The sequence below is a fragment of the Protobothrops mucrosquamatus genome, unplaced genomic scaffold (genome assembly GCF_001527695.2).
Source record: "Protobothrops mucrosquamatus isolate PMUCROS unplaced genomic scaffold, P.Mucros_1.0 scaffold1990, whole genome shotgun sequence".
In the NCBI taxonomy this organism is placed as follows: Eukaryota; Metazoa; Chordata; class Lepidosauria; order Squamata; family Viperidae; genus Protobothrops; species Protobothrops mucrosquamatus.
In genome coordinates this window covers 154,394-165,072 of record NW_015388106.1, presented here as the reverse complement: position 1 = coordinate 165,072, position 10,679 = coordinate 154,394, and the positions used below count along the sequence as shown (strand labels likewise).

At 42.2% G+C, this 10,679-nt stretch overlaps 1 protein-coding gene across 1 annotated transcript in view; it reads right to left on the bottom strand.

Moving 5' to 3' along the window:
- LOC107294560 (calcium-activated potassium channel subunit alpha-1) overlaps positions 1-10,679 on the bottom strand; it is a 212,616-nt gene that overhangs the window by 123,690 nt on the left and 78,247 nt on the right. Inside the window, exons 8-9 of the mRNA XM_029285645.1 lie at positions 7,264-7,357; positions 4,087-4,198 (exon numbers count right to left, since the gene is read on the bottom strand). Of these exons, the coding sequence (XP_029141478.1) occupies positions 4,087-4,198; positions 7,264-7,357 (206 nt within the window). The remainder of the gene's footprint in view (positions 1-4,086; positions 4,199-7,263; positions 7,358-10,679) is intronic.

The following is a 10,679-nucleotide window of genomic DNA, read 5'->3' as shown; positions in this document are numbered from 1 at the left end:
ATTCTCCCTTATAACGACCGCCACCCCCCCGCCCCTACCCCGGGCCCTCGGCTGATGGAATGCTTGGAAACCTGGTGGGCATAGATCAACAAGGGGAACTCCCCCTTCCATGCCCAACCAGGTCTCGGTGATACCCGCCAGGTCCGCTCCCCCCTCTTGAATCAGTTCTTGAATGAGGGGGGCCTTATTTACCACGGACATAAATGGGAAGTTTTCCTCCAAGGGAGAAGATTTGTTCTGCCCCCCCTTCGCGGAGGGAGCCGCTGAGGCTACACATTCAGATCGTTTCACACCAAGGCAATATGGACAAATTAATCCTCGCAGTTGTGTCTGTGCTGCGTGTGTCCACGTGTTAGAAACTGCGTGGGATGGGAGAGAAGGGAGGCAATCTGTTGCTTCCTAGCAAGCTTTGGAAATCATGTCCAGAAGGATTTCATCGTAGTATTTATTCCCTTCGTTCATCAATGGCCTGGTGGATTGCCCAAATGCCAACACTCAAACACACGACACACAACTCAGCCCCAAAATTCAGGTTGCTAAGGGAGGCATTTGTTAAGCGGGTTTTGTCCCATTTTACGGACTTTGCTCGCCACGTTTGTGAAGTGAATCGCTGCAGTTTCTTAAATTAGTAACGTTGTCCTTAAGTCAATCAGGATTCCCCGTTGACTTTGTTCGTCAGAAGGTCGCCAAAAGGGGAATCACTAACCCCCGGGGGTCACTGTGACCGTCATAAATGTGAGTCGGTTGCCAAGCATCGGAACGTAAATCGTGTGACCGTGAAGGAGGTGTAATGGTCATAAGTGTGAAAAACAGTCACAAATCGCTTAATTTCAGTGCCGTTGTAACTTCAAACGGTCTTGTAACTCTTGTAAGTCAAGGACAAACTGTATACAGGTTATCTCCTTTATTTACTCTAATAAACCTGTAGAAAGATTTCACTTTGTTGTTGTTAATTGCGAAGTCGTGTCCGACCCATCGCGACCCCATGGACAACGTTCCTCCAGGTCTTCCTGTCCTCTACCATCTTCTGGAGTCCATTTAAGTTCACGCCTACTGCTTCAGTGACTCCATCCAGCCACCTCATTCTTTGTCATCCCCTTCTTCTATTGCCCTCCATCTTTCCCAGCATCAGGCTCTTCTCCAGTGAGTCCTTCCTTCTCATTAGATGGCCAAAGTCCTTGAGTTTCAACTTCAGGATCTGGCCTTCTAAAGAGCAGTCGGGGTTGATCTCCTCTAGGACTGACCGGTTTGAACGCCTTGCAATCCAAGGGACTCGCAGGAGTCTTCTCCAGCACCAGAGTTCAAAGGCCTCCATTCTTTGACGCTCAGCCTTTCTTATGAAGATTTCACTATCTACCCATAAATAAAAAGTTTGTCTTTAAGCCATTGCCTAATCCAGGGGTCTTCAAACGTGGCCCTTTTATGACTCATGGACTTCAACTCCCAGAATTCCTGAGCCAGCCATGCTGAGGGAAAAGGGAGAGGTTTCCAAGCTGAGCCATGCTGGCTGAGGAATTCTGGGAGTTGAAGTCCACAAGTCATAAAGGGGCCAGGTTTGAAGACCCCTGGCCTAATGGTTAGGAGAAAATGACTGCTTCCTTCCCCCCTTCCGCCCCCCCAGCCCCATCCATTGCATAAATGGAAGCTGATCTTATTTCATCACAAGGAATGACAAGTGGACTAAATGGAGGAGGCCAGCTTAGGACGTGTCCTGCAGCCTAGAGTCAGCTCTGTTTATGAACAGAAGGAAGAGGGAGCAGTGCCAAATAAATGCTTGTTAGGGCTGTCATGGCTATTTTCCAAACCATTCATAATTGGCTCTCTCATTTTTCCTGTGAGTGGGACTACCTCGTGGGTCAAGGACTACCTTTCGCTGCCCAATTGTTCTCAGAGGGCACCACCCTTCCGACATAAAATTTGCTTCTAATATTGCCAGTAAAAAGCAATGTTCAGTGTTTTGGGGTCTTTTTTAGGCCTAACAAAAAAATCACTGCTGGACTTTAGAAACTTTAGCAAGATTATTATTATTATTGATCATGGCGCAGTCAGCCAGATGTTCAGACTGGATTTGGCATTTTTGTCTACCTATCGAGTCCTTCCCAGGGACCTGGGATAGGCAGATGTGGATGTTTGATGGTATCACAGATATCGTCGCAGGATGGAAGCAGTTCCTAGGAAGGCCGCCTTTTGCAATTGACTAATGGCGAATTTGTCAATGCCGATGATGGTGTCCAAGTGGTGCTCCAGTTGTTTTGGGATTGCACCCAAGGCGCCTATTACTATTGGTACTACCCTTGCTTGCCTTTGCCACAGTCTTTCTATTTCTATTTGTAGGTTTTTGTATTTTGTTATCTTCTCCAGTTCTTTCTCGTCTATTCTGCTGTCCCCAGGCACTGCCACGTCCACTATCCAGACTTTTTTGTCTTTCTTATCAACAATTGTTAAGTCTGGGGTGTTGTTGTTGTTGTTGTTGTTGGTGTTTTTTATTATTATTATTATTATTATTATTATTATTATTATTATTATTATTATTATTATTATTATTATTACTTCACCGCACGAATTTCCCGACCGAGCTCATTTGAGTAAGGATGCAGTCAAGTCTCAAGATGACCACGAGAGGGCAGAATCACACAGCTCTAAAAAAAGGCTGAAGAGGGCAAGAAAACATCTTGACAACTTTCTATCATTTGTGATCTATGCAATCAACAGGACAGAAGCCGCAAGTTACCAAATGCCAAATTAAAGTTGTGCAGCTTATAATTATTGCCATATGTCACTGTCCCTCTTCTTGATCTTTAATCAGGATCACAACTTTATTTTAACCGCCGAAAGGTTGGCCCTGCTTTTTAGCCTTCTTTAAAAAGCCCCTGGAAATACTGAAATGGGGAGGCAGGCAAAGAATTGGGGAAGGGCTTCGTCTGGGGAAAATGCATGCCGGATTTCAGACAAATAAAACAAAAGTGAGTAGAACTTAATCCAGCTCGTAGCTCCTGGCGCTAGGAAAATGAACGCATCGTAGCCATCAGGAGAAACTCACATCGTAGTAACTTAATATGGCAAGTGCTGCTGAAAATGAGCTAAACAAAAGACAGATTTGAGTGATACCAAAACTCTCCTTCAACCCCCAGAGGAATTCTCTCCCAGGTAAACATTAAAACAGCAACATCTACGACGCAAATGTATCAGGAAGATGGATCATCTAGTGCAGGGGTAGGCAACCTTGGCTCTTTTATGACTCGTGGACTTCAACTCCCAGAATTCCTGAGCCAGCTTGGCTGGCTCAGGAATTCTGGGAGTTGAAGTCCACGAGTCATAAAAGAGCCAAGGTTGCCTACCCCTGGGCTAGTGAATACAATCATCTACCTTTTTGTGGCAAGAGGCTGCAGAGACCCATTCACTTTCAATTTTTATCTGAGCGAGCCTGCATTTTTCAGAATATGGCGATGCCCACTGTGAGCGAAAAGCATGCTCAGAATAATAGAATCGTACAATTGGAAGGGATCTTAGAGGCCATCTAGCCCAGGCAGGGATCCTCAAACCATCCTCGACTAACGGACTCCACAATTGTTTTTTCCTTGCAATTCTCCCGTGATGGAACATCCATGAGTTCATAGGAAGGCAGGCTGGTCGCTTCCCGTACAAGCTCCTGTAGCCATTTTCTCTTCCACAGAGAAGAGACTTACATGCATTTGTTTAGCGGCCATTTGAAACTACAATGGCACTAACAAGAAAGTAACTTACAGCCAGTCCTCACATTTATGACCGTCGCAGCAATTCCCCAAGGCCGGGTGATCAAAATCTGGGCGCTTAGCAACCAGCGGGCTGGAGTCATGGGATCACTATTTGGACATTCCTAGATGGATTCTGTCAATCAAAGTCAATGGGGAAAGCCAGATTTATTTAATCCCCATATGATTCCCTGAACAATTATAGATTCACGTAACCACCACAGCCAACAGGTTGTAAAATCAGGCAGGACACCTGTTGTTTAGCAACAGAAAGTCTGGTTCCCTATAGGTTGAGAACTACCTCCATTTTCTGTCTCACATACACAACGGGAAACGGCAATTTTTGTATACTTACCTAGCCAACTCCTATTTAAATACACCGAAACGAACACGGGAGGAACGGTGAAAAAATCAACCACGGAGTTCACTTCCAGCCAAAACCAGAGTTTGTCGTTGGCTGCTATGAACTGTGGAAGGGGAAAAGAAAAAAGAGATAGAATTAAAACAATGAAATAAAAAAAGGCCAGGAAAACAGAAGTGAGATAGGTGGACCATGGACCAGCCTCATTTGATGAGAGAGACCTTTAAGGAATTGTTCACAATCTTTGAGCCCTGTAGAGAGCAAGCTGGGATCCACATTTGGCATCTAGAATCATTTTGGAACCTTCAGCGGTGCTGTAATAGAGGTGGTTGACTTTGGCCCTGCTTTTTGGTGGATCTAAATCCCAAATCCTTTGCTTAAAGTTTGATTAAGGCATTATCAGGCTGAGAGGCAGTATTCTATCTGGCGTAAGATGCCACAACACACCAAATCAGACACAATCTGCCTCCTCAGGGATTAGAAGAACTTATCTAGTAGGGTAAGATAAACCACAGGCTCACCCCCCAAAGATTTGTTTCAGCCCAACTCTGAGAAGACAATCAGAATAGAGCTGGAAGGGACCTTAGAGGTCTTCTAGTCCAACCCCCCACTCAAGCAGGAGACCCTATACCATTTCAGACAGGTGGCTGTCCAGGCTCTTCTTAAAAACCTCCAGTGATGAAGCACCCACAATTTTTGAAGGCAACTTCTGTTCCACTGGTTAATTGTTCTTAATGTATGTTAGGAAGTTTCTCCTTAATTCCAGGTTGCTTCTCTCCTTGATGAGTTTCCATCCATTGTTTCTTGTCCTGCTTTCTGGTGTTTTGGAAAATAAGTTGACCCCCTCTTCTTTATGGCAAACCCTCAAATATTGGAAGACTGCTATCATGTCACCCCTCGTCCTTCTCTTCATTAAACTAGACATACCCAATTCCAGCAACCGTTCCTTATATCTTTTAGCCTCCAGTCCCCTGATCATCTTTGTTGCTCTTCTCTGCACTCTTTCTAGAATCTCAACATCTTTTTTACATCATGGTGACCAAAACTGGATGCAGGATTCCAAGTGTGATCTCACTGGAAGTTGTATTGCTTTTCAATGTTTGAAATTCACCAAATGGAAAGTATCCCAGAAAGCAGTGTATACATTTCATTCCACTTCTCTGTTTTTATTTGCTTTCGAGGTACATTAAAATCCTGGAATTGGCCACTATTTTCTTTCTTTGGGAATTCTCTTCTGACACATGAACAAAAAAAGTGTTTTGGCAGAGATGGAAGTGAATTATTCCGTTTCCTATCTCTACAGGCACCGTCGACAATCCATTAATATTCTGTAAGTTATTGCAATTCACAGGAAGTTATTCCACCGTTGAACAAGAGGACATTTATAATGCATTCTCTTTTTAATTTGAAATTTATATAGCTATGCACAGCTACTAGATCCATCAGAGAGGAAGAAATAATTATTTTATTTATGGATAATGGATACATAATACGTAACTATATCCTTTATTATAGGAATGATATTGGTAGGGAAGTAATTATGCTTCAGAAAGTACAGTAATGTGAGTTCCACTGTTATTATATCATAAAATGTTTATGACATTCAATAAATTTTAAACTTTCCCCAAAAGTACATTTGCCTTATTCCTTCCCTACCTCCTTGCAAAAAAACAAAAAATGTTATTAGCCTGTTAGGAGAACTAGCAGAAGAGAAACATGTCATTCTCCTAGCACTTTTCTTCTTTTCCTTTCCTTTCCTTTCCTTCCATTTTCCTTTCCCTTCCTTCCTTCCTTCCTTCCTTCCTTCCTTCTTTCCTTTCATATCCTTTCCTTCCATTTTCCTTTCCTTTCCTTTCCCTTCCTTCCTTCCTTCCTTCCTTCCTTCCTTCCTTCCTTCCTTCCTTCCTTCCTTCCTTCCTTCCTTCCTTCCTTCCTTCCTTCCTTTCCTTTCTTTTCCTTTCCTTCCTTCCTTCCTTCCTTCCTTCCTTCCTTCCTTCCTTTCCTTTCCTTTCCTTTCCTTTCCTCACCTTTGTGCTTCCATGACTCTTCTAGACCAGGTGTCTTTCAAACCTGCTCCACCACCTCTGAAAACATGTCTACTTTGAAAGGTAATATGCACATGTATGCAGTTGCACGTGTTCCAGAAAGGCTAATGGAGAGAGGTTGACTAAGCCCCCTCCTCAAAGAACACAGAATAACAGAGTTGGAAGGGGCCTTGGAGGTCTTCTCATCCAACCTCCTGCTCAAGCAGGAGACCCTACGACATTCCAGACAAGTGGCTGTCCAGTCTCTTCTTGAAAGCCTCCAGTGATGGAGCACCCACAACTTCCAGAGAAAGGCCTTCCAGCAATTCTTCTCACTGTCAGGAGATTTCTCCTTCATTCTAGGTTGGATCTCTCCTTGATAATCTTTCATGATTCTCAATCATCCAGGTCAAGGTTGTTCCGAAGGTGTTTTTTCAAAAGGCAACTGGACATTCTGGGTTTTTTCCTTGAAAATGTTTCACTTCTCCTCCAAGAAGCTTCTTCAGTTCATCCAAGAATTGAAGAAACTTCTTGGATGAGGTGAAATGCCTTCAACACCCACCCCCCCCCTCCCAAGGAAATCCAGTTTCCATCCATACTTCTTATCCTGCCCTCAGGTGTTTTGGAAAATAAGTTGATCCCCTCCCCTCTGTGACTGCCCCCCAAGTACAAGAAGACAGCTATCATGTCACCCCTAATTTTTCTGTTCCCCAGACTAGACATACCCAGTTCCCACAATCGTTCATCATACGTTTTAGCCTCCAGACCCTTGATCATCTTTGTTGCTCTTCTCTGCACTACTCTTTCTAAAGTTTCAACATCATTTTTTGCATTGTGGTGACCAACACTGGACACAAGTGTGGTCTCATCAGTGCATGTCTGTGTGTGATGCGTGGCACATGGTCCAGAAAGATGAATGGACAGAGTGAAACTACTCCTCATCCCAACAGGGCTTTGAGCAAACCCTTCACGTCGTTTGTTCAAAAAAGGCAGACAAGCTAAAGAGCTTCCATCGGTATTTACACGTTCATCAAATTTGTAGATTCCCAGATGAAAATTCCAGACAAAGACAATGCTGCAACTTATTACAATTTGCAACCCACCCACCCCCCAAAATAAAAAAGGTATGGAAAGGGGAGATACTTACCCGCAAGCCGAAGTAGAGCAGGAAGAACACATTAAAAGCCATGTCTATCTGTAACGTGAAATCTTTGTAGAAATTCTGGCAAGATTCTATTGGGCTATTTAAGAAAGAAAAGAAAAGAAAAGGTCAACGTTATTTGGAGGAAGGAAACCAACATAGAGAGAGAGAAAAAAAATACAGTGAAAATTAAAAATTAAGATTTAGGTGGCTCCAATCCTGTCAGTCTTCAGGAAACTTGGGCAGTGGGACAGTGTGATAGATTAGCGCAGGGCTCTTCCAACTTGGCGCTTTTATGACTTGTGGACTTCAACTCCCAGAATTCCTCAGCCAGGCACACGTGCCTGGCTGAGGAATTCTGGGAGTTGAAGTCCACAAGTCATAAAAGCGCCAAGTTGGAAGAGCCCTGGATTAGCGCATCTGTTAGGAATAGATGATGCAACAAATGAACTCCGGAGTTATATTATTGGCATGTTTGTTCATGGATTCCTTTTCAGGATGTTATATTCTTTTGCAATATTAATTTCCCCGGGCTTGCATTTGATAAGGCAGGCCTCAACCTACAACCATAATTGAGCCCAAAATTTATGTTGCTAAGCAAAACACTTGCTCTGCCCCATTTTACAACTTTCCTTGCCACTGTTGGTAAGGGAATCACTGCAGCTGATAAGTTTGTTAAGTGATTTTGACTTTGTTTGTCAAAAGGTCGTAAAAGGGGATCCCATCATCCTGGGACGCTACCACCGTCATAAATATGAGCCAATTTAGCCAAGTGTTTGGATTTGGATCACGTGACCGTGGGGGAAGCTGCGATGGTCGTAAGTGTGAAAACTGGTCACAAGTGACTTTTTTCAGTGATGTTGCAACTTTGAACAGTCACTAAATGGAATGTCGTAAGTGGAGGACAATCTATACAGTAGTGGCCAAAATTGTGGAAACCTTTTGGGAAAAGTGTATTTTTTAGAAAGGAAAAGGGTATTTTTGAGGTTGGATGGCTAATAACACCACTTTTTTTTGGAATAGTACCATAAAATTATATATCAATGGAAAGATAATTTAATCAAGAATGTAATGCAACATAGTTTGTTCAATTATCTGTACTGTATTCTATGAAAAGGTATAGCCAAATAACCAGAAAAAGGAAGCACAACTTGCTCAGGTTGATCTCAGGTAGCTTTCCTTCATCTGATTGTAGCCAATGAGCATGAGTGTTTAGAGAGCCAATCGGGTGTCATCTTGTTTTGGCAATGAGCCAATCAGATCACGGTAGGACCCAGTTATTGATGTCATGTATCGAAGCTGAGAGGAGGACATTGGTCAGTGTGTTATATGATCGCTATCAAGTTCGTTGGGGTTTTTTTGTGTTCTTTCATTGAGCGAGCTTGTAAAATATAATAAAATTAAGGTCATGGTGCAAAGAGTTGACTGGTCGCCCAGAAAGCGATGTAAAACAGTATTATTAAGTAAACAAGGCTACAGTGATAAAGAAATTAGAAGAAAAATGGGTGGAAACTTAACCAAAGGTGGCATTTCTACTGTACACTTTTTCCAGAAGGTTTCCACAATTTTGGCCACTACTGTGTATGCTGCCTACAGCCATTAGTACACAATTTGGGCAGCTCTATAAATCTCATAAATAAATAAAGCCAGTTGACCACCGTCATTATCTAGATAATTCAGTCGCTGCTATTTTGATTCTAGCTACTTTCTTTCTCAAAGGCTCAGAAGCCCGGTCCCCGTAGTTTCCTTTGAGTATCTATTACTATACCGAACTGTTGGAGACTCTTATTCTTCACTTCCTCAGTCAACGGTTGAAACAGAGAAACATGCAATCTTTTCCAAGGAAGGACAAGCAAGGGAGACTGCAACCCCACATTAACCCTTAAAGAACTGACTTTCTTCTACAACACATTTAAAAGACACGTATCAAGATTGTCACTTGGTGGTTGCCAAAATTGTTGCAACCGTTTCGTCTCCTCCGTGATGGGGACTTTTGCACCTAGTAGTTCCCCAAAGAGCAATTTCTGTTATGGAGGCTGTGAAAAAACTAAGCCGGACCAGATTCTTTTCTCAACATTTGGCCATCTTAAGGAATTTATACAAGGTTTTCTCTATTATTTTTTGCCAGCCCAATGCAAATGAGTCCATGTTTCCATTCGTTTGACAGTGAAAAGGAAACTCCCACATTCCATGTTCCCTGGGTGAGAAATTCTTACAGGCGACTGGATCAATATCAAGTTTGAAAGAAATAAAAAGAAGGATCCCATTGCGAAGGAAATAACAGAATGAAAGCCCCAGAATTAAAAGCAGGACTCTAAGGGTTAATTTTCACATGCAGGTTAAATGATTTTTCCCCTCCTTTTCTCAAACAGTCATTGCAAATGTAGATTTTATTTTTCCGTGAAGAGCTAAAGCATCCTGTATTCAGTTTAGCATCCTGTATACAAACGGCTGTCATGCTCTCCTTTAAGCTACCAACTTGTGTGGATTTTTAAAAAGTAGTTTTTTTCATGAGATTCCTGCAAAATGCTTGAGAAGACATCCACCAGATAAGCAGCACATCCCAATACTTGCACAATATTTGGTGGGCATGAAACATTTAACGGTCCGAGATGATTATTCATTGTGTGTAAAAAATAAATGGATAAAAATCAGTTAATATTAGGATGAAAAGAAATTCAAGGCAATAGAAGGAAGTCTTATTGCAAGACTGGATTGCAATAAATAGATCACAGGGCCTCATTCCAGTTAGTATGGGGGCATTTCTGCAAAATCCGAGGTTAATCGACAGGCAAAATTCTACGCATTCTAGTAACTTGTAGTCTCACTAAAGGCAGTGAGTGGATTAGCTACACATGCAGTCAATTTCCAGTTTACTTGTAAACAGCTCAAACAGTTCTAACAGTAGCATGCCCTTTCTTAAATTCAAGCACTTCGTAGCAGCAAACATTTATTTCCCTGATGGACAACGACAAAAGATTTGTCTCACCAATGCATGAAGCTGTATCCAAAGTGATTAAAATCAACAAACTATTTTATTTTCCCCCATCAGATGCCATACACTGATCTTCTACAATAAACTGAACTTGGGTGGGAGGGTGTGAGCAAACCAATATTATATTTGTGGTCTAAAGGCCTGTGCAGCTGGCAAGACCGAAGAAGTACAAAATGACATGGATTTTAGGAAGGTATTTTCAAAGCTAAATTAAGAGTAAACAGGCAAAATTTTAAAAACTTCAAAGGTATTTCCCTGACTCAATTGTAGAAAGTTTTTTTTAAAAAAAACAACAAATGTGGAATTTCTCTGATCCATTTTTTTGCCATAACTCTTATTGTTAAATTGTTGTTCCTGAGAAAGCCTTTCCCTTCACTCACCCATAGTTTCCCCACCACCTCTTATTATCAAGAAAGCAATATAATGT